Source organism: Pinus tabuliformis, chromosome J (genome assembly GCF_031772625.1).
Source record: "Pinus tabuliformis cultivar Carrire ecotype Pingquan chromosome J, CPIR1, whole genome shotgun sequence".
Taxonomy (NCBI): domain Eukaryota; kingdom Viridiplantae; phylum Streptophyta; class Pinopsida; order Pinales; family Pinaceae; genus Pinus; species Pinus tabuliformis.
In genome coordinates this window covers 1,556,016,528-1,556,041,178 of record NC_142295.1, presented here as the reverse complement: position 1 = coordinate 1,556,041,178, position 24,651 = coordinate 1,556,016,528, and the positions used below count along the sequence as shown (strand labels likewise).

Below are 24,651 nucleotides of genomic sequence, written 5' to 3'. Positions count from 1 at the left end.
GCTCTCCAAGCCCCGGCAACCGAAGAAACTGAGCCTTTCAGGCTTTGTGCAATCCCGACAAAAGTTGAATCTGCTCCTCCTACCCATAGTGTCGATCCTCCTTGGCTGAGAAAGATGACCGAGCACTACGTAGGTTTGATTTGCCCCTCTCTGCCTCTACGCTGACCCTCTTCCTGGCTTGAAATGATGACGCAAGCTCTGCGTCACTTCCTCTCTTGCTACTTTTGCTCTGGAACAATGTTGTCTCTCGGGATAGTTGTTTCTACTGCAAATTCTTCAGATTTCTCTTACTAGCGTCTTCAGTTCTCCTATGATCTGCAACGCTGTGATATCATGTGGAAATTTTTGAATCTAACACATCAGAAATCCCTACTGCATTATCTAGTTTATTATCTCCTACTTGTTCATTCCATTAACAAGTTATTTATTAATATAAATACCAAAATAAACACAAATGCAGCCTTCACATATATACAGATCAGCAACTGAAACAACTGAGACAATCACAGAAGGACGCTGTTATTTTTGGACAATCATCCCCGGAAAAACGCAATGCGGGAAAACCGGTGCAGCAGATACAAGGGTTTTATTATTAAGCAGTTTCTGAATACAACTAGGGTGCCAAAAATGGCTCACCCTTTCAGAGATTTTCCTTGGTAGAAGTACCTCTCTTCGAAGACAAATATTCCGGTTGATCTGCAACCGGATGATTGATCCCATAGCAACTTAGACAGTTCCTTAGCTGGACAACGAAAGATTCTCCAAGCTTCCTTTCGAAACTGCGTCACCCTCCAAGGACTGCATCACCCTATACAGCTCTACGTCTACCTCTCAGCTCCCAGTCTACCTCACGAAAATTCCTCAGTGCTGCCTCTTCAGCCCAGTGTCAGCTCTGCTAGCCTCTGCATCAGCCTCTTGGCCCTTTGCATCATCTGCATTGGCCTCCTCAGCCTCTGCGTTAGTCCTAGCTGCCTCTGTGATGTGTTTCCGACAGTTTCTCTACCTCTCTGATATGTATTCTTGGCCTTCTGCCGAACTGCCCCTCGCTGCAATAGATCACTAACTCGATTTCTTAGCAAACCTTGCCCTTGAAAATCGAGTTCTTAATCAACTTCGTGTATCTCCAACTGACCCCCAAGCCTCCTCTTATACTTTCCCTGTTGACGATTCAACAGCAGAGACTAAGTCCCTAATCAACGACTAAGATTAGATTGGACTTGATCCTCGTCATTTAGAATTTTCTCACCCATTTTATATTAATACACGTTAATATTTTAATTTTCCTAAGTTTAGACTTAGGAACCCATTAAAAATATTAATTATTTTAATATCTCTCCATCCGGGAGGAATTTCGCCAAATGATTTTTGGGTCTTGAAAATCTCGTACCTTAGCCTCCACCAATTTTCATGGCTAGAGCACATCCGATGCTACCAAAAATCAACACCTATGTGATGTGGAAATGTAAGACTCGTTGGCAACCAACAAATCTGGGAGACAAGATTGAATGGCCTAGCCACCTAGTTAATTTTAGCAAGTTACGAAATGAAATTTGATTATTAATGAAACCAATGCCTTATCGAGTCAACTACTTGCTTTATATCAATTAAGGACCAAATGATCGAATGAACAACCACTGCTTGAATGCTTATCTACTTTATATGCTACGCAAATCTTGTGACTAAGGTGAAATGCAAGATCTTGGTTTATTTTAATTAAATTCCTAGCTAAGTATATCCCTTGATCTTTATCTATTTTCAGCCTAGTCTCTAGAGTAAGTGGCAAAGAGAAGTCAAAGTGAAGCAAGCAAGGGCTTGGTTAACGATCCCTCTCCTTGAAAGTCACCGTTTTAAATACTATAGAGCCTAGATTTCTCAAGCAAAAATGAAAGGGTGTTCTTATCTCTCTATCAACCAAGCTTATGCTTGGAGGTAAATTATTAATGCAAGACTAGTCTAAGGATGCTAATGCAAGATTATTGAGTGTTTCTTAAGGTGAGATTATTTAATGTTCCTTTAAGTACTTAATTATGATTGATCTTAAGTTATGACAACAAGTACTTAACAATGGTAATTAAGAGACAATCTCAACCACAAGAATATGTGCCACCTTTGCAAGTGTCAACAAGATACAAGAGATAAATAACATAGATGCTCTTCACACTAATTCACCAATATAGAGTTACCATTCACAATAGATATCCACCTTGGGCATGAACCATAAATCAAATGGCAATTAGAGCACTTATCCACTTAGAACAATTAGCCAATGAGACAATACAAGATGCCAATTATAATTACTCAAAAGACATAATAAGATTATCAATGTTCTTATACAATTAGAAACTTTCCAAATAATTTGCAATTGGATTCCTCAATGCCAATTATTCAAGATATATTCAATTGAATTTGTAAGTCATCAAGTTAAGAACACTTATATTTTTATTGCCAATGTGTAAGAGACCAAGAGATACCAATATCCAATCAATTCTTAGATTTATTCACTTAAGCGACCATTCGGCAAGATTATTGGATGAAGTGCTTTAGAGAGTGAGATTATTAGTGCAAAGATTGAAACTATGAAGATTTCACAAGACAACAATATGTTAGTGTTCTTATTCAATAATACTAATGCTAGCAATCTTGTTCACAACAACAAATGATAGCTTTATGTTAATTTCATCCCAATCACATTCAAATGAGAAACAAGTGAATTTTATGACAGCAGCAAGTAGACTTAGTCTTAGAGCACTTTAGATGCAAAATATGAGATGAATGATGCAACAAAGTTAGTAACCAAATCACTTTGTCAATGCAATGTAAACCATATGCTAGATAAGCCAAGAGACAAATGCCTTTTATGATGCCACTGTTAAGCTATAATCAGACCTTATTATGCAGCACTAGAGAGTATGACAGTCATAAAACTTTCCCAAACAATGATTATCTTATTGATGCAATGAATCATTAAATTGCTAAGATGACTTGATAGGTGTTTTTAGACCACCTTCATGAACTTATATACCACTGTTATGAAATTTATTGATGGCTGTAACAAAACAGTGAGAGGATGAGGGTTTGGAAGAAGCAAACCACATGGCCTTAGGCCTTGAAGATTATTGAAGAATAAGCCCAAATTTTCTCCAATGAAGAAGTTGCCTGCAACCACAAAATTGTGGCCAGATTCTTGGCAACAACATCAATTGTCAGCCCAGAAATCAAGCAATGACTGATCAGAGATAGATATGAGGCAAAATAAGGCTAAGAGAAGGGCTAAAGGCCAAGAAGGGGCCACGGTGAGGAGGGATCAAGGCCCGCGTCTCAAGGCCAAGGCCTCCTAGAGGCCTGCAGCACCCTAGGGATAGCCTCTAAGAGGTTGTCATAGAGGTAAAGGGATTTGCAGAGGGAAAAAAAGGAGGACAGAGAGGAGATAAGGGCAGGAGGAGGGCAGTGGAAGGGAAACAAAGGCCACTACAGAGGGTTAGAGGGTTGGCCGAGGCAGGGAAAGAGGCTTTGCATCCTGCGGCAAGGAAGAATAAGGGCCACGCTGAGGGAGGAAGGCCGAGTAGGCTTGTGGCACAGCTAATGCAGCCCTAGAAGGATGACGACAGCGGAAGGAGAACCCACAACAAGGGAAGAAAGCTTGGATCAGGCCTGCGGCTAAGCTAGAAAGAGGAGGGGGTTTGATTGCTAGGTTGAAAAGGTTGACACTGGGCTTAGAAGGGCAAAAAAATTATCAAACCTTTGCTAAAAATTTGAATTTGCTTAAGATCTTCAATATTTTCCCAAAATTCACTGTAAAATTGTGAATGTTGGTCCTGCAAAAATTTTGGAGAGTAGATCTTACTGTCAAGGGCCTAGATCTAGCTCAAACCCCAACAAATCTTCTTGAAGCATACCTGCACAAATGAAAATAAAATACCCAAAACCCCAATATATAAAAAAATCAAATAATAAACCCTAAACCCCAAACCCAAATAGCTGCAAAACAATGGTTAGAAAATTTTATTTACAAAATTTATTCTACAAAAATAATTTACAAATGTACAATGCTTGTAAAAATAAAATATTTTTGAGAAATAATTTTTTAAATGATAAATAATGACAATAAACAAAATTTGTTTCGAAAGTTATGGTGTTTCCCGTAGCCTTAGCGAAGTAAGAAAATTAAACAAAATTCCTGGAGCCCAAACAAGGTCGACTCTTCTCCAAAGTCTGTGAACTTGGAGTCCAAGGGCCGAGGAACCAGCAAAATCTATATATTTCTTCAAGAAAACACTCTAGACATATGGTGAATCAGATTACCTAAGATAGACCCAAAATCTACCAATAGAATGTTCTCATCACCATCAACGAATAAACAAGCTTCTAAAATTTTAAGCACAATATAAGAAAGCACATACCATAGATCATCGAACAAAGAACACCATGAACTGAACCCTAAAGTCGTTTATTATGATATTTCAAACGTTCTTAGTAGATCAATGGAACAACACCAGCTTTACAAAATTACATAGACCAAAGTCAGAGTTTTCATCATGACCTGAGAAGCAAAATCACTTCTAATTTATAGATAAATCATTCAAGTGAAAAATAATGGCTAGTTGGATTGATCCCCATCAAAATAATCTCGATCGTTGATAAATATTTGATCATGTTTTAATCTCTATCATCAAAAATATTTATTTTTGATGAATTTTCGAATTTCTCATAAAATCCATTTTTTATTAATCCAAAAATTGAGTTTTTGGATTAATTTCCTAAAAAAATTGACTTTGACTTAACCACCAAGGTCGAAGGGCTTAATTTTTCTTAAAGAATCCATTTTTTCCATGGTGGGAGACCTCCAAAAATTAACTTAATTGTAACCCACGAATTTTTTGCTCATTTTCCACTTGGAGAAATTAATTTCTCCAAAATTATTTTTTGACTCCAAATTAATTAATTTTTGGCTTAGGATTTTATTTTATTTTTGTTAGAAAAATTAATTAATTAACAAAAGAGAGGATTAATTATTTTTTCACCCTCAAATACTTTAGCCATGGTGTCTAATTGCAAGGGACCTTGCACTCTCAAATTACATTAGAAAATTACAAATTCAACTTTCAAAGGGGGAATAACCATTTGTTATAGAGCCTCAAATAATTACCCAATTCTATGACACAATATGATATAGTAGACCAAGTGATCTGTAATGAAATACTTTAGCCAAATAGCTTAAATTATTCCCAAATCACTTTTACAATAAACTTGACTAAAAACACTAGGACTCACCTAAAGCCTTGTCAATGAACTCCACCCTAGCTTTGGGGTTTAAGCTGGAGGGAAAAACTTTGTTGATTATCCGTGTTTAGAAACACACATAATGCGGTGAGACGAAAAACTTCCTAGGATGAAATTCGTCACCAAAATCATATGCTTACCTAGGTTGTTACATAATTAAACGGTCATACTAGCATCATTTACATTACAACTTGCAAAAATTGGGTTTACAATGACATAAGAACTCGCGATTGATGATTCTGAGCTTTGAAAAGGTTTGTACAATTGCTTCCTTAGACATGTGACAAAATAGGTGCAACAGGTTTAACTTCGCAAGTTGGGTGAGAAAGGTGGTCCTATCGTCTTTCAACCAAGCTTATGTTTAGAGGTAAATTAATCAATGCGCTACTACTTTTAGAATGCAAATGCAAAATGAGTGATTAGCTTTAGGTGAGATTGTTAAATGTTTTAAGTACTTTGAGACAAATTATCTAAATGATTATTCGATTTAGAGAAATAAAGGAAAGTACTTAACAATTACAATGACAATCTTCACCAAAGAAGCGCTTAGTGAACTCTTTGATTACTAATTAGATTATCCAATGACAAGTAAAGTGTAAGGCAATTCAAGATTAGACAATCTCACAATGGACAATTGCTTATGAAATGAAAATAAATGTAAAACGCACGAGTCCAATGTTCTTCTTAACAAAGTTAATGTGCCAATTAGATAATGTCAATCATTCAACAAGATATCAACACAAATTAGCAATTCTTGAGATTACTTTGATGACAATATGGTGATTAATTAAGTGTTTTAAGAGTGAGTTACAATATTACAAGATTATGATCCTTAAATGTGTGGCTCACTTGCAAGAAACAATATGTTAGTGCACTTATTCTCAAAAGTAAATTCACAAGAAATGCTTATTCCAATATGACAATGAAAAGCAATATAACCACTTATCCTATATCCAATCTCTTAAGGATACAACAACAATGACAAGGTATTCCTTTAAAGACCAATGCCACAAAAATGCTAACAATCCTTTACGCAACACAATATACCAATGCTTTTCAATGTCAATAAAATGAAGAGAGCAACACTAGGAATGCTTGCAATTAGAACTACTCAACAAGGTTACCATTAAAGAGCAAGAGCAGAATAAGAGCAGCAAGCTTATCTTATGATAAAAATGTCAATTCAGTCTTAGCTTACCAATTATCTTCTTATTGAGAGCACATATATTTTGCCAATTAAATTAGATTGCTAACAGTGAATTCTTATGCATGCAAGAGTGCAATGGAATGTATGCAACAACTATCAATGGAATGCAAGATGCGGTAGATAAATCAAGAGACCAATGATGACAACAGTCCTCCAAATCAACAAGATACCAATCAAATATGAGTCCAACAATGCAAGTGACTTCTCGATGAGACAAGATGACTGCAAGTTGTTTTTTATGTCATTGTTAGGTGTTTTATACCACTGCAAAATTATGTCTTAATGTTGCAAATGAAATAGTGATGAGGAAAAGAGAGTTAGAAGGCAAACCACTAGGCCTTATGGCCTTGTTGGTGACTAGTTAGGCTAGTGAGACTCTTCCAATGAGTTTGTTCACCTGCACCCACAAGTATTAGCTCCAAAACCACTTGAAGTTCCTACAAAACAAGGAGTTAGTGCCCAAACCAAATTCCAAAACCAAGCAATTACTGAGGGCTAGAAAAGGTAGTGATGAGGGAAATGGTGAGGCTAGGGGCTCAAAGAAGGGCAATTGTCTTAAGGGAATAAGGCCTTGTAGGCCTGTGACAAGGCAAAGAGAGGCCCCTAGGGGCTGCGGTGGCTAGGAGAAAGGCCAATAGGCCTGCAACAAGGCAAAATGAACCTCCTAGAGACTGTTGTCAAGGGTTAGAGGGATCACGGCAAGAGAGAAAGACCACAGCCAGGAAAAGGAATGCCCAACAAGGGTTGTCGTGAGGATTTAAGGCCTCAATAGGTCTGTGACTCAAGGGAAAATCGTCTACCAAGGTTGCGACTTCACCAAATGAGAGGAAGAGGGTTGCGGTAAGGGTAATAGAGGTCTCGGCTAAGCCTTGGAGGCCTAATAAAAAAATTCGAACCCCTGCAAAACACAAAATTTCACCTACAGAAACCCCAAAAATTACCTCTTCGGCCCTGCGGCCTCCTTCTTGGTTGAGCATTGAGGTTCAAGGGGCTTAGAAGGCTAGTTTAGGTCCTCTAGGGCTTAATTCATCCCTTCTTGCTTAAACGATTTTGCCAAATAGGCTAGAGTCTTGCTTGGAGGAGAAAAACCCGTGAAACCCTAGCCTTAAGCTAGTCTCTCCGTGAGAAAATCAATCTCCTCTGATGGCTTGAAAATTCGTCTGCATAAGTGAAGAAGAATTCTCAAAACCCATCAAAATTAAAAATAAAATCCCAAAACTTCAAAATTTACTTACAAAACTTCAAAATAAATAAGGGTTAGATCTATTTACAAATATTTACAAAATTTAAATATTTGCTCTTAGTAGAAGATTAAATTTTTATGGCACAAAATAAGAAATAGAATTTTTGAGACTTTTCGAGTAAATAATATGGACGAATAATTTTGAAAATTACTAGCCAAAACCCTCCTGCAAAATCAATCGTCACAATGAAAGCCCAAAGCTCAAACAAGGTCAGTCCTTCTCCACAGTGTATGAACTTGGAGCCCAAGGGCTAGTGTACTTGTAGATCTCTATTTAATCTTGAAAATAATTGTTATATCATATAGTGAACCAGATCACCTATGGTAAAGAATAATTGTACCAATAGAATGTTCTTATCACCGACAAATAAAATAACAACTATAGATTTAGCACAACATAGAGCATGAAAAATTAACTACTAGCACATATCACAGATCAACAGATAGAAGAACATCACGAACTGAAACCCCAAAGTCTTTCTTTTATGCGAAAAATAATTCTAGCAGAGCAAAATCTCAGTACATCAGAAAATTACTTCATCCAAATTAGATAACCCAAAGATGGGAAATAGAAGTTTGATAGCTTCCTTATATAGAGAAAACCCTTCCAACTGGAAAATAATGGCTAGTTGGCTTTATCCTCATCAAAATAATTTCATCCGTCGAAAATATATTGATCTTCTTTTAATCTCCACTATCGAATTTTTATTTTTTGAGGAAAAAATCAAATTTCTCTTAAAAACCATTTTTTATTAATCCAATAATTAATATTTTGGATTAATATCCTCAAAAATTTGATTTTGACTTAACCAACAAGGTCCAAGGGATCAAATTTTCTTTAAAAATCCATTTTTCTCTTGGTTGAGGACCTTCAAAAATTAATTTCTTTTTGACTAACGAAATTTTTATTATTATCCACTTGGAGATAATTTAATTTCCCTATAATTATTTTTTGACGCGAAATTAATTAATTTTATGGCTTATGATTTTATTTAATTTTGCCAGAGAAATTAATTAATTGACTCTAGAGGGGATTAATTATTTTTCCACCTTAAAATATTTTAGCCATGGTATCTAACTATGAGTAACCATGCACTAAAATATTTTTTACATCAAATTATTACAATATGAACCCTTAGAAGGGGAAAACACCTTTAGACATAGACCCCCAAGACATTACCCAATTTTGCAACACAATATGATCTAGTATGAAACCAAGTGTGTTTATAATAAAATAAGTTAGCCATGGTGTCTAACTATGAGTAACCATGAACTAAAATTATTCCTAAACACACTTTTTGTTGGAAATAATACTGAGAGGGGGGGGTGAATCAGTATTATCAGATCAATATATCTTTTTCTCTTTCCATATTAAGATTCATATGTGATGCAACAAGTATATATCCATTAAACATATGATTCAGTTAGTTGATCTCTAATGAGTGCATCAGAACATTATTAACCATATGAGCAGTAAACCAGAGCAGTAAAATAGAACAGATCATCACACACAAGAAGCACACATGAACACCATGATGTAAGGTGGAAACCCAATGTGGGTGAAAACCACCTGCTGCAAGTCGTCTCAATCTTCTTTAATAAGAAATACCTTTTACAATAGTTCTGTACTGGTGCAGACTTATACCAGTACACAGGCTTCTACCTGCAGAAGGCTACAACCTTCTCTCGTTCTCCAGACTCTCCTGGAAGGGAGCTACAACCCCCTTTGCGCAGGCTGCTACCTGCTGAGATGCTCCAACCTTTACTTGTTTTCCAGCTGCTACTAGAAGGGAGTTGCCACCCCCTTGGCTCTTGTACTAGCTGATGTACTAGTACGTAGGTGCGGACCTACCGAAGGCTACAACCTTCTCTTTCTTCCTCCAGGTACCACGTTTCATCAATTTTCAGACTGAATACACTGAAGCACAACATCATAATCTGAAAGGCCACGTTTCATCCAATTTTCATACTGGACCCATAAATATCATTGAAGCACATAATCAATCAATCTTCTGAATCACCCAATCACCAGATCAATACATATACAAGGATAATATGAGTGTTAGCAACCCGATCTAGTCCATTAGATCCATTACTAGATCTCATCCATCAACACAATCAATCAAACTGAATATGTAGAATACTGACACCATTAAACAGTCATCAGAACACATCAACAACCTGAACCACCTGTAACTTTAAACATCATAGCTCAAATGGTATACGCTACTACAATGAACCAAACCTGCGTACATACATGCTTTCACCAAAGCCAACCCACGTACAGATCTATAAATATTCAATCATGACTTGCAGCGATTTCAAACTTAAGTTATACCCAGTTTAGATCATAACAAGCGTCAGTATACAGATCTAGAATAAGCATAATCAACTATATAGAGATAGTTCATTTCAAACCATTTGATCCCGATCTATCCTTAGATCTTGTTCTCCATCAACCGGTGAGATCCCTCTTTAGCTCAGATCCAGATCTGCACCATAACCCAATCACAGTATTCCAGATCTAGCACTTTATGAGATATTCAATAATTCAGATGATGCTTTTCCAAATGATCTCCTTCCTCTTTTATAGCCTTAGTCCCTTCTCAATACCACGGTCTAAAACCATAGGATCAAAAAACTGTTGGACTAATACCATGAACCAACCATGAAAGTGCGTGAGATCAACACTTTTGGATGAAATACCACGGACCAAAACCATAATAAACCAATACCACGAACCCAATACTTGGGATCAACACTTCTGACGAGGTACCATGGTCCAAAACCATAGGTTCAAATACCAAGGACCAACTACCATGGACCAAAGGTAAGTTCTCCAACATATACGCGCTTTTCCTTGCATGAAAGTGCGTGAACTTTTTCTCTACATGCAATAAACTTTTCTCTGCATAAAAGTGCGTGAACTTTTCTCTACATGAAATAAACTTTTCTCTGCATATAAGTGCGTGAACTTTTCTCTACATTATAATTTATTATCTGAGATGAGTGGGTTGCCATCAAGTACAACATATGTATCATAATGCCAACACTTTTATATAGACTCAATAAACAATAGGACTCGTCTAAGACATTGTCAACAAATTCCACCCTAGGTTTGTGGTTATATTTGGAAGAAAAATTATGCCGATTATCCATTTTTACAAACACACATAATTCAGGGAGGTTAAAAAACTTTTTAGGATGAAATATTTTGCCAAAATCATAGGCTTACCTAGGTGTTGTTACATAGTTTAATGGTCATACTAACATCATTTACAATAAACTTCGCATAAATTGGGTTTACAATGATGAAACTTATGTTGATTGATGACTTTGATCTTCGAATTTTTTTTATCCAGTTCTTTGTACTCTGCTTCTCGAATTGTTGACAAAGTGTGATCAACAACACCAGTATACAAATATGATTTGAAAAAGACCTGTGCATATGATCAAAGAGATATGAAATAAAACCATCAAGTGTAGACAATTTTATGGGAAAGAAATGCATAATTGTATTAATCATGAAAGGAGCGGTTACAACCTAAGCCTTGATGTTGTAAGTTCCCTTCCAGTTTGTCTCTTCATTCCAATGCATTGCCTTCAAAATTCTTGTGGTTAAAAGGTTGGTATTCCAGCAGAGTTTCACCAGGCCAAGAGCTTTCTTGAGATTTGCTAACTAGACATCTCAATGGGAGATAGTTGTATTTGTAGGCTTGTGAAAGAATAGGAGCAAGATATGGGATGGAGGTTGAGATCCAACAAGGTGGGGATGAATTGGCAAGGTATGACAGTATCACAATACAATAGATATACACAGTGTGACAACCTAGCAGCGTCACAACTAATAACATTCCAACCTGCGACATCCCTCAAAATTAGGGTTTTTTAAGGTAATTTCACAATATTCTTATCTTCGTAAGTAAAAATTTTCTTACATCTTCAAGGATTGATGGCAATTATGCTTCAGATGGTGAAGGATAGGGGTATGACATTAATTTTCATGCATGCGACAAAATATTGTGTAACACAAGGTGGGAACCAATTGGAGCCCATCCTACCTTCCCTGATACCAGCAAAACAATCAAGATATCTTGAGGGGAGGCAAATTCTAGATGGCATCATATTGGCTCATGAAGTAGTTCATTGGCTCCAACAATTCAAAAAGGCGAGTAGGATAATTAAACTAGATCTATCTAAATCTTTTGATAAACTAAGTTGGTCTTTTCTTCACTAGGTTCTTCACTCTTTTGGATTTTCCAACTCATGGGAAAGGTGGATCCACTCCCTCACATCAACTTCCCTCTTCTCTATTCTTGGAAATGGTTATCCTCTGACGACCTTCAACTCCTCTCAAGGCATTCGTTAGGTAAACCCCCTCTTGCCTTTTCTTTGCATCCAGGTGGCCGAATGACTAGGTAGAGCCATTAAAGTCGCTATGAATGAAAGGAAAATCAGAGATTTAAGGTTTTTTAGAGAAGCTAATCTAGTAGCACATCAACAATTTGTTAATAAAAACATGCTAAGGGGATGTCCTACAGTGCCTTCCACAGAGTTCTAGAGGATTTTATGGTAGCATAAGGGATAGAGACTAATCTTTCTGTTGACACCTAATCTTCATGATTGGGGGAATTCGTAAATAAATAAATAAATTAGGAATGTGAACAATCATCGGGAGATGAACTGAACAATCACTCCTATTGTATATAACAATAGCCTACCTATGGAATAATAGACGAATCAGTTTTACTGCCTTTGGAGAGTTACTGCCTGGCCTGACATGGTATCAGAGCCAGTTCTAAAAATAGTTGTAACTCCCTTCAGTTTTGCTACTGTGGGCTGTACGCTGGCCTGAGCTCTGTCCTCAAACGCCTCTGTCGTTCTGTCCACTGAGCGTTGCTCTGCCTTTGTCCTGAAATAATTTTCCACTGCCATATTCCCTTCTGTCCTGATGATGGCCTGTCCGAGCTCATTTCGCTCTCTGCGCTTCTATGCTAAAATCTCTGTCGAAACTCTGCAAATCTCGTTCATTCTTGAATACATCCGTTGAAGCGCGTCACTGCATGCTGTGCTGAAGGGGTCGTATTGTTGTGTTGAGACATTTGTTTTGGAAAGTTCAAAACGATTGAAGAATTAGTGTGAGAGCCTGGTCAAAACTTGGAGGTGTTGCGGTGTTTGGATGATCGGATGGGCAGACCTGAATACTCCCTCTGTCTGTTCTCGCTATCCTCGTAGGCGAACTATTGCGAGCAACGGGAGATCTTGAAGATGACTGCGAACTATTAGGTGAGCAAGGCTGAAGGGCTTCGAGGGGAGACGAAAAGACATCGGGCCTGCTGCATTGTTCAATTCTAAGCGGCATTAATGCTCTTGCTTCAGGGGTTGCCTCATCCATTTCTGCAGTCATCTGCTCCTGCATACCCGAAGATAATATAGCCGTTGGTTTCTGTAGGTTAAATTCTTCACCAGAACTTGCGCTTTGCCCTTGCTCCGAATTCAAACTGTCATGAATCCCTGAAGTACTGGGTTCTGAGCTTGCAGTTAAAACCTGTTCTACTCTAAGCGGATTCCAAAACTGGCTGTCTGGGCTGGACAGTGTTTCTGCAAAGAGGACAAGTGGATTGCGAAAGAATCCACCTGTCAATACAGTGTACATGAAAAATATGCTCGCAGTTGGGTAGAAGCCGGACTTCCTCATCCTTCGGTCGCACTGTATTAAACTGGACTTACTTAAATACGTTGTTCCATATTACCTAAATACATTGTTCTATACATATATAATGTTGATATATATTAGTTCGTTGTTGCTTTTGGCTTCGGCGTTTGGCTCCCACATTGTATATGAATGTTATTAACGTTGAACGATTGGAATGTTGTTGTCCTATTGGAATGTTATTAACGCTCTTGCATTTGGCTCTCACGCTATCCCCCGTATACCACGACAAAATAATACCTCTGTTTTTTTAATATATCTGAGTACAATTTCACTGTACATCAGTAGAAGTTTTTTTATCAGCAGAAGTTTTTTATCAGCAGAAGTTTTTTTATCAGCAAAATTTTTTTATCAGCAGAAGTTTTTTTATCAGCAGAAGTATTTTTTACAGAATGCATTCAATCATCTCTATGGTAGGAATAGTTCTCACTGGCAAGGAGAACTATCCTGAATGGTCCCGGACGATAAAACACACCCTCGTCTTCAATGAGTTGTGGAAAGGAGTGTGTGTCGGAGAAGCAGACAATGACCCAGTGCAGCCTACATCAGACAAAGAGCTCGTCATTTGGGAAAACAAGAACAACAAAGCCTATGCATTAATCGTAGCATCTGTAAATGAAGTAAGTCGCCATATTTCATCATATTCAACTGCCTTTGAAGCTTTAAAAAAGCTGAAAGAACTCTATGACTCACATTCTGCACTTGAAGTTGTTCAGCTCATGATTAAACTCTTCACTCTTGAACTGAAAAATAATGATCCTCTTGCTCTTGCATCTGAAGTAAAATCTATAATGCATGATATCAAATCCACTAAGGTTGAGCTGGATATCCCTCTTATTGCTTTTCTCAAGGCACTCTATCCTACTTACTCCAATTATCTTGAGTCTTTACAAGCAAATGAAAATCTTAAAGATATAACCTTTGACTCTCTTGTGAAAAAGTTTGTTGAAAGAGAGAAAGCCTTTGGAAAGAAGACAGTCCCTGAATCTTCTGAAGAGACTGTGTGCATTGCTCATAAAGAAAAGCATCCTGCTCAAGATTCTACAAGAGGAAGAGGTGGACGAAGAGGAAGAGGAAGATACTTCAGAGGCGGGGGGGCAGACATTCTCAAGGAGAAAAGGTAGATCTGCATTGCATTCGCTGCAAACGAAATGGATCACATGATGCTTCTACATGCAAGCTACCATGGGACAAAATTGAGCAGAAAAGAAACCAGCAGAAAGGTAAAACTGATGATACAGACAAAGGTAAAGCACCTGAATCCGCTCACTATATTGAGGCACAATGTAACATTGGAGTAAATGAAGATTTGTTTAATGCTTCACTTGCTTCTTCAAAAAATGATTGGTTGCTTGATTTAGGAGCAACCTGTCATATGACTCATAGAAAAGATTTTTTTGAATATTTCACTGACAATGTTGATGGAGCAGTATACTTTGCAGATCTATAAAAAATCAAGCCATCACAGCTTGGCACAATCAGGCTTAAACTGCCTGGTCTTCCAGACTTTCTTCTGGATCATGTTCTATATCTCCCACAGCTCAAGAGAAACTTGCTGTCCTTGGTCCACATCCGCCAGCAAGGTCACTCCATTCATATGTTTGATGGCAAGCTTGAGGTAAGAAAAGCTTCTGACCACTCACTTGTCATGAGGGGAATAGAAGAAGAAAGGATTCTCAAACTACAAGGAACGTCTGCTCATGCACAACATTTCTCATATATTTCTCATCATGAAGAAGGTACACTTCCATCAAGTTTATTATGGCATGCTAGATTTGGACATTTAAACTATGACAGTCTTCGCTTATCGAAGAAAAATGGTGTTGTTGGTTTGCCTACAATTCCTAGGAAACATAAGCAATGTGATGCTTGCATTCTAGGAAAGCATAGCAAACAGTGTTTTCATGATTCACATTCAAGAGCACATAGGAAGCTTGAACTCATTCATTCAGATTTATGTGGTCCAATGCCTGTTCCTTCTGCAAATGGAAATAAATATATCATGACATTTATTGATGATTACACCAGAATGTGTTGGGTTTATTTATTGAAGAACAAATCTGATGCCTTTCAAACATTCAAGAATTTTTATAAATGGATTGAAAATGATGCACAATCTCATATTGGGTCTATTCGCACTGATAATGGAAAAGAATATACATCAAATGAATTTGAAAACTATCTTCGCCAACATGGGATCAAACATCAAACAACTGTGCCTTATAATCCCCAACAGAATGGTGTAGCTGAAAGAATGAATAGAACAATCTTGAATATGGTACGATCCATGCTTTTCTTCAAAAATGTAAAGATAATGTTTTGGGCTGATGCTATTCTATGTGCTGCATATATAAAGAATAGATGTCCATCTAATGCTATAAGAAACAAGACTCCTTATGAATTGTGGTATGGACATGTTCCTTCGGTAAAACATCTCAGGATCTTTGGTTCCACCTGTTATGCTTTGATACCAAAGGTACATAGGAACAAACTTGGTGCTAGATGTCGTAAGTGTATCTTCTTGGGGTATTCAAACACCTCCAAAGCATACCGCCTCTATGATGAAGTAAATAAAAAGTTTGTTGTACCTAGAGATGTAATTTTTCTTGAATCATCCAAATCTAACAATGTTGTTGAGCGGCAACTTGATCGCTTGGATAGATTCGCAAAAACGAAATCATTTCAAGAGTTTGACAATCAGATTCCACATCTTGAAGGGGGGATTCCTATACTAGATCAGCATGTGGAATCTTCTTCTGAAGAACAATCTCCCCTGCATGAAACTCCAACAACGGATGATGCTTTAAGTGATGTAATTGATAGAATTGGGAGACTCAATCTTGATTCAGTCCCAACTCAATCAACAGATAAACCTGGACCATCTCAGAAAGGTCCCCCGAAGCGGCTGACAAAGACACTTGAAAGTGTTCATCCTGATGAAATTGGAAAAACAGGAACCAGAAACTCAAACCAACAAAATGGAGGTGATATAGATGACTCTAATTCACCTATTGATATGAATGTTACTTATGATTGTGAATTGAACTTGTCTACAGATTTTGAACCAACTTCCTTCAAAGAAGTTGCTTCTCATGATGAATGGAAAGAAGCGATGCAAAAGGAGTATGATGCCCTCATAAAGAACGGCACTTGGAAGCTGGTTGATCCTCCATTTGGAACCAAACCAATTGGCTGCAAGTGGGTCTACAAGAACAAGTACAAAGTTGATGGCTCACTTGACAAGCACAAATCTAGGCTTGTGGCAAAAGGTTTTTCACAGAAGGAAGGGGTCGATTATGAGGAAACGTTTGCCCCCACAGCAAAATGGGCCACCATCCAGACACTCTTTGCACTAGCAGCTCAGAACGGTTGGAAAGTCCATCAAATGTATGTAAAAACTGCATTCTTGAATGGAGATCTAAAAGAGAATGTTTTTATGTCCCAGCCTGAAGGATTTGTTGTGAAAGGACATGAACATAAAGTATGCAAACTTGTGAAGTCCTTGTATGGCCTCAAACAAGCACCGCGAGCCTGGTATGAAAAACTAACTGAGCATCTTCTGAAACTCAACTTCAATCATTTTGATCTTGATGATGCAACTTTATTTGTCAAGAAAGTTGGCAAAACAGTTGTGTATCTTGTGGTATATGTAGATGATCTTTTAATAACAGGGAACAATGAAAGCTACATTGCATCCATAAAGAAGGAATTGGGGAAAAGTTTTGAAATGACTGATTTGGGCTATGTTCATTACTATCTTGGCATTGAAGTAACCCAACATCCAACATCCAAAATCCATATTTCTTTCTCAAAAGAAATACATTGGAGATTTGTTAAACAGATTTGGCATGACAGAGTGCAATCCTCTTTCTACTCCAATGGAACAAAACTTAAAGCTCACATGTGTTGAAGGAAAGGAATTTGAGGATGCAACAAAGTATAGACAGCTTGTAGGAAGTCTCATCTACCTCACTACTACCAGACCAGACATTTCATTTACTGTTGGAATCCTCTCCAGGTTCATGCAAAAGCCTTGTGAGGGACATTGGTCTGCTGCAAAAAGAGTTCTAAGGTACTTGAAGGGAACTCAAGACCTTGGAATCAAGTATACACAGGTGGACGACTTCAGCTTGATTGGATACTCTGATTCAGACTTCGATGGAGACAAAGAAACTGGGGTATCTACTTCAGGATATGCTATGAGTCTTGGATCAGGAGCTGTCTCCTGGAGATCACGCAAACAATCAGTTCCAGCAGATTCCACAACAGAAGCAGAATACATGGCAGCAGCTAAAGCAACGAAAGAAATTGTGTGGCTCAAGAAAATTCTTGAAGATTTGCAGGTAAAACAAGTACAATCAACTCCACTCATGATTGATAACACCTTTGCAATAAAGTTGGCCAAGAACCCAAAGTTCCATGATCAAACAAAGCATATCAATACTAAATATCATCTGATTCGACATCATGTTGAGGCCAAAACAATCCATCACCGTCATTGTTCCACAAATGAGCAAATTGCATACATCTTCACCAAAGCACTTGGAAAGGAAAAGCTTGAACGATTCAGAATGATGCTTGGACTCACCAACATCCCTTCAGATTAGGGGGGGAATGTTGACACCTAATCTTCATGATTGGGGGAATTTGTAAATAAATAAATAAATTAGGAATGTGAACAGTCATCGTGAGATGAATTGAACAATCACTCCTATTGTATATAACAATAGCCTACCTATGGAATAATAGACGAATCAATTTTACTGCCTTTGGAGAGTTACTGCCTGGCTTGACACTTTCCAAGTCATAAATCTTTTTTCTTCAACACTACTCTTGTTGTTCAGGGTTAGATTACTCACCTACTACGATACAAGCGTTGTACTTTGCCTTCCAAGTACCTTGGCACCCCCCTTGTTGCTAACTCTTTCAAGACTAATCCTTGGGATAACCTCATTCAGAAGATAACCAATAGGATCGATAGTTGGACATTCCATTCTCTTAACATCACAAGCTGGATGGTTGCTAGAGAAATCAGTCATTCAAGCTCTTCCAATCTATCTATTATTTGTTTTGGCTGCTTCTAAAGGAATTTTGCATCAAAATTGCAACCTCTAGTGTTCTTTTTTATGGGGAGGGGAATCAAGGGAACGAAAGTAGTTTCTAGTCTCATGGGAACAACTGGACTTCCCTAAGGCACATGGTGGGATTGGCCTATAGGATCCAAAGCTTCTCAACACCTTCATGGGGGCTAAAATATGGTGGAGATGGCTATAGGGAGTCAAGAACTATGGAAAAAAATTCAGTAGAAACATACCAATGCAGATGTGAGTTTGAATGCAAGAGTTTCAATTTGGATCATCGATTTTGAACTTAGCATGCAGCAACTAGTACATAGTCCAGGAACATAGGTTTTGGAAGGTTGAAAATGGTCAAAGTGTTATTTTGGGATGACTCTTGGCATCAACTTCCTAAATTGGTAAATCAGAATGAGCTATAGGATGTATGTGCCATAATAAAATCAAGATAGCATCTCATTGTGGCAAATTACTGGCACAGAGCTTTCGAAGAGACCTAATGGAGAAATTGGAAGTTGTAAGAGCTCTGCGATTTGCTTCCAGACCATAGAGATTGGGCCAAGTTTTGGGATGTTCTCCAACAATGCAATATTTCCATCTCAAAAGACCCAAATAAGCTTTGATGGGGCTATAGTCTGAAGGGGATTTTTTTGTTAAAGAGGCCTAGTACATTGAGGCGGATCACACACATCATGCTCGGCATAAAATCTTGGGTAAAGTATGGAAACAAAACCTTAGTCGAAGGTTGCTCATTTTCTTTGGCTTCTAGCCCACAAAGAACCATTAACATGGGATAAACTAATCTCAATAGGATTCAAAGGAGCCTTCCTTTTTTCTTCTATGTTGAAGTAACATGGAGGAAAATGAGCACTTGTTCAATCTATGCCTGTTCTCAAAAGAAATCTAGCAACAATCAATGGCTCTATTCTAAAAAATGGACTGAGAAAGATCCAACATCTTAAGTACAATCACCCTTTGGCGATTATCTTCCTTTGCCAACCCCATTATCAATAGAGCATGATCTTTTCTCCTATGATTATTCCTCTAGTTGATATTGAAAGAATGCAATCAAAGAATTTTCAGAAACTCTTGCCCGTCTTTAGAGACCCTTTGTAACCATCTCTTAAAAAACCTTCATAAGACCATGCTTGCGCATCCTTGGTCATCATTTGATTAGGAAGCTTCAAAAGTGGAAGCATAGATATTGAAAGGTTTGTAGTTCCCTCAAGGGGTCATGGTGGTTCCTCACTCTATTTGCAGAGCCCTTCCTTAGACCCGCTTCATTGGTCTTGACATTCGACAATATTTGTTAAACTAAGTTTTAATGGAGCTTTGGAAGGGAACCCAATAACTACCAATTTTGGGGGCATCTTCCGAAATGAATTTGGAACAATCTTCCACATTTATGCCAGCTCCATAGGAGTTAATAGTAATAATGTAGTGGAGCTATACGCTCTAGAATTTGGTCTAATGCAAGCCATAAAAGGACAAATCACTAAGTTCTATATTTAAGGTGATTCTCGGTTGGGAATCTCTCTGATCAAGTAACTCTCTCATGGATCAACTTCGAGTAAGCTTTCCCATAGGCGCTTGAAAGCTTCTTATCTTCGATAGAAGTTATTCTCTTGAAAATGATGGTGGATTTGACCTCCCATGTGAGATGACAAGGCAATCAACTAGTGGATAGACTGGCAGGTTGCTCAAGTTCTACCACACTCACCAATAGTTCATGGGAGGACCTTCTGGCATCTCAGTCAAAGGAGGCATGCTTAGCTCTCAAGAAAGCAGAGGCCTCCTCCTTGATGGGGGTAATTAATGTGGAATCAAACGTGGCAAAGGGTCGAATAGTCAGCCATGGGAAATAACTAATCCTAACATGCAAACCTACCCAAAGGGTTTAATTATTCTGCCTCATCCAATGCTCACATCAAGTCTCATGGATCTACGCCATCCCATTGCATAAGAACATTGAGCCTCCAGAAAATTAGATGGGGAGCATTTTGAAACAACGTGTAGTCTTATGGTGCTCCTCGTCATTCTATCTCCAACATAGCATTTTTCCTTCTCCAAATGGATTTTCTCTGTGACCTTCTCTTCGCGGTTCTCCCATCAACCTCCTCTGCGCTTTCCTCTTGCTCTCTCCAGAATTTGTTGTATGGAGTCCACACTCTTTGTTAGAGGCCTCCAAATTGTTCACTTGTACCTGCAGTTAAAATATTTTCTCTTGGAGTTGTCTTTAGTGCAACTTTTTGAACTTTCCAGTGCCGGAATTCGACAGAGAATTTTGAGGTGAAATCTTGATTTGTGTTATTTAAATTGGTTTTTTCACTATATATATGGGTACAACACCCTGAAAAACTCCTAGGGCACTTCGATTGTGCAGGGATTACCCATCAAGCTTGTGATTTCAATAAATTCCTACCAAATTTTAGAGAAATTACACTGGAAAAGCCCACCGAAAAAAACTTCCAAAAAATCTCACTAAAGACAACTCGCTTTTGCTTGGCTACATTCTCTCCATCCTTTAGATCTTTTTCCTTCACCCCTATGGGCTGCTTTCTTCCTTATGTGGCGATGATCCATTAATGAACTTCTTGTTGTAGAGGAGGATATGGTGCTATGGGTGGTTCACGTTCTTGATTTAGGGCTGAGTCATCTGCTCAGTTTTTTCATAACTAGATCCCTCCCGAGTTGCAGAGTGGGGTCAACATTGTGGAGGATGATGTTAGGCAGGAGTGACAGAGTCACACAGACACGGAATTGATGGAAGAACTCATGGCTTGGATACAAGAAACAAGTAACACGAGAAGAATGCAAAACCGTACCTCTACACGATAGACTTGCACTAGCAGTAGAAGACAGTCCTGAGCAAGGTTGTACTGGAACGTCGTGACACAGGAGAAAATTTTGACCAAGTTGGATGACATGAAGCTGCAGCTGCTAAATATTGAAAGTTGCCTGGCTCGCATTGAAGCTAGTTCAACTCCTGTTCAACCCCAAGAACAAATAGCAAGGATACGGCCCACCCACTTGAGGTGGAAGCCTCACTTTCGTGCGGATTTTTATGTGCAGCCTCTTATGTGTCTTTTCATAAATTCTAGTACCATTTTGGTAATCTATTTTCTTAACCTAAAAGAGTGTCTTGCCTCTGGGAACTATATCGATGTGCCCTTTTTGTATGTGCTTGAGAATTAAGAATTATGCGCTGCTTTGTTTGTGGTTATCGTGCGCAGTTCTTGTGAGATTGCTATAATTTACGTTTTGCAGGCTTATCTCCGCCAGGGTGATGCATATTTTGCATTGGGAGAATACGAGGCTGCTGAACATGCATACTTGAGTGCTGTAGCTATTGAACCTTCACTTCGTCGGTCAAAATCATTCAAGGCATGTGATATCAATTTTTTATTCTCTCTGCGAATCATACAAAATTATTCAGTCTAAAATGACGAACTGAAAGGGAAAAGTACAGGTGGAACATAAATGGTCAAAACTTGCTGTGAAGTTGTACAATAATTCCATTTTTTTTTGTAGATTACTTATCTGCATTTCATGATTTGGAGCCAAACTTCTTTCGTTAATAACGTGTAAACTGTCAGACTACGAGTTTTGCTGATTGCTGGATATCATACTTCCGTACAGGTGCGACTTCGAAAACTTGAAGGAAAATTGTCCCATACAAATGCTCCCTCTTGAATACAGTGGTCTACAACATTTTCATGTATGTTGAGAATATATATATATTAGATCAAAATGTAGAGTGAATAAGGATATGTATGTATAAATTTTTCAGTAGGATACTCACTAAGTAGTTGTAAGGCTAATAATTATGATAGGTTTATGTTCAGTAAAATCATCATTAAATAATGATGAGACTAATAATTATAATATTGATATATGAACATTTTTATTATAATTAAAATGTAACTTTTTTCTTTGAACTATCGTCTACTTATATTCCACATATATTGTCTATATACAAATTTATCATACTATTTTGCATGTTTAAATATAATATCTCAATGACATTTTGAAAATGATCTGGCTGTCATACCACCGTTATTTCATGGCTGGAAAAGAGAATCGGTAGAGTATCATTTAGTATTTGTATTTTCATCCATTACACCGATATTTTGATGCATGGTTTTGTGTTATTTTTACTTTTCCTACATTCAGGAAAGAATTATAATAAGTAATGGATTTATGATTGATTTTTTTAAGTTTTGATTATAAATATTTATTTATTTATTAATGTAAAAGATTGAGTTTGTGTATGAGTGATATAGTACTAGCACGATTACATTACTAAATGTGATTGAAATAAATTAAAAGTATAATTTTTCATTATTTATATACCAAATTAATTTTTGTAAATAAAACCAATTATCATAATTTAATATTATTTATTAAATATTAACAACTTTTATATACTTGAATCTTATATTTTTTTTTTCACATGTGGTTCACGGATACCCATGGTCAATGGGCAGCCGCTACGTCCACGAAATAACTGGGCGCTCGACCCCGAAGGGGAGCACACCCCTCGGCCTATACTGACCTGACCCCAAGAGCTTTCGGGTTTTGACCCTGTGACCTCCCGATTGGCGAGGCACTGTTTTGACCGATTGAGCTAACTCTTGGGGCTACTTGAATCTTATATTATTCAAATTAACATTAAATTAAAATATCAAATCCGAAAAACAATATCATTGTTATATTTAAAATATATTAATATTAATATTATTAGTTTTCAGCAAATTAAACCATTTCCAAAAGCATAATACAACCATATGCTTCCTGCTTCTCTTATGCTTAGGTTTTTTTGTAATCTCCCAGAACTCTATGTATCAGTCAATTCTCCTTAACTATTTAGCTGGAAACTCCCATGATGATTTCATCTGGTTTTCTCTTAAAATAGGAGTACACATGATGTAAATTTTGGACATTTTATATCCCTCGTATAAATATATTCAGCTTTTCCTTTCTGAAAAAGAGTTTTTCTTATTGATTCCGTAAGTTTGAGGCCTACCACATTTTATGAACGTTATACTATGATTAACATTAAATTAAAATATCAAATGTGAAAAACAATATCATTGTTATATTTAAAAATATTAATATTAATATTATTAATTTTCCAACCAATTAACCCATTTCCAAAAACATAATCAGAATAGTATAATTTGATCAATTTATTTCTTCGTATTGATTCCATAAGTTTGAGGCCTAGCACATTTTATGATTGGATTTCTAATCTTCCACCAACTCGGTCTTGGCAGGAATCTCAGTTAGTGGTGGATATTTCTTCTCTGGATTTCAACGATTCTCCATACCTGACATTGACAAGTTCGACTCCCTAGAACAAGAAAATCAAAATTGATAATTCTTTAATGAAAAGAGACATTGAACCGTAGATGCTCCACTTAGAAGTGGAATGTCATTCGAGGGATGCAAAGAAACCAGTTTTCTCGTTGAACTTATCTACCATCTGGGAAGTATGCCTATTGCAAATTGGGATCATTACAACATCAAGTTACTTCACTTCTTAGTCATTTTCATTCAATATACATTTGCAGATACATATAAAATTTCTAGGGTGCCTATACTGCATTTCCTCGCCCATTCAGACGTTTTGCAGATTTAAGATTTTTTCAACTCTGCATTTCTAGCGACATGCACCATCGCCTAGCTACATGCACCATCGCCCACAAGGAAGAAAACTTGGTCGGAATGTTACAATTTTCCGGAGACGAGCTGGACACCCATTCTGCGAAGCAAACTCAATATTCTCATAGCCATGGGAAACGATGGCATTGTCTGAAACCAGAATTGAAACATGTGGTGGAAGAGAAATGCCTGCAAAATGGAATGGAAATGGCAACTTTAACAGGTGGAAAAATAAAAAATAATTTAATTTAATTTAACATAATATGGCTACTTTTGAAACTGAAAACTAATTCAAAAAATTTTGATATCATCTAAATTGATGAAAAAAAAAATTTGGATCAAAACTTGTTTATCTATTTAATAAAAAATCATAATTCTCCAACCCCAATTCCAATATAGACCATATATTTAGGGTAATTTTTATTTTTTATTTTTTTTTATATCACTTTATTGGTAAAAAGAATTCAAC

At 37.3% G+C, this 24,651-nt stretch overlaps 1 protein-coding gene across 8 annotated transcripts in view; it reads left to right on the top strand.

Annotated features, from left to right (window-relative positions):
- LOC149233436 (uncharacterized) overlaps positions 1–24,437 on the top strand; it is a 398,293-nt gene extending 373,856 nt beyond the window's left edge. Inside the window, exons 5-7 of one of the 8 annotated variants that reach the window (XR_016248235.1) lie at positions 21,786–21,902; positions 22,050–22,157; positions 23,795–24,437. Coding sequence is in view for 4 of the 8 variants with exons in the window: in XM_089379755.1 (XP_089235881.1) it covers positions 21,786–21,902; positions 22,158–22,211 (171 nt within the window). In the remaining 4 variants the exon portion in view is untranslated. Of the gene's footprint in view, positions 1–21,785; positions 21,903–22,049; positions 22,457–23,794 lie in introns of those variants that run through there. The other 7 variants (XR_016248234.1, XR_016248233.1, XM_089379755.1 and 4 more) reach the window with 7 other exon arrangements.
- The last annotated feature ends 214 nt before the right edge of the window (positions 24,438–24,651 follow it).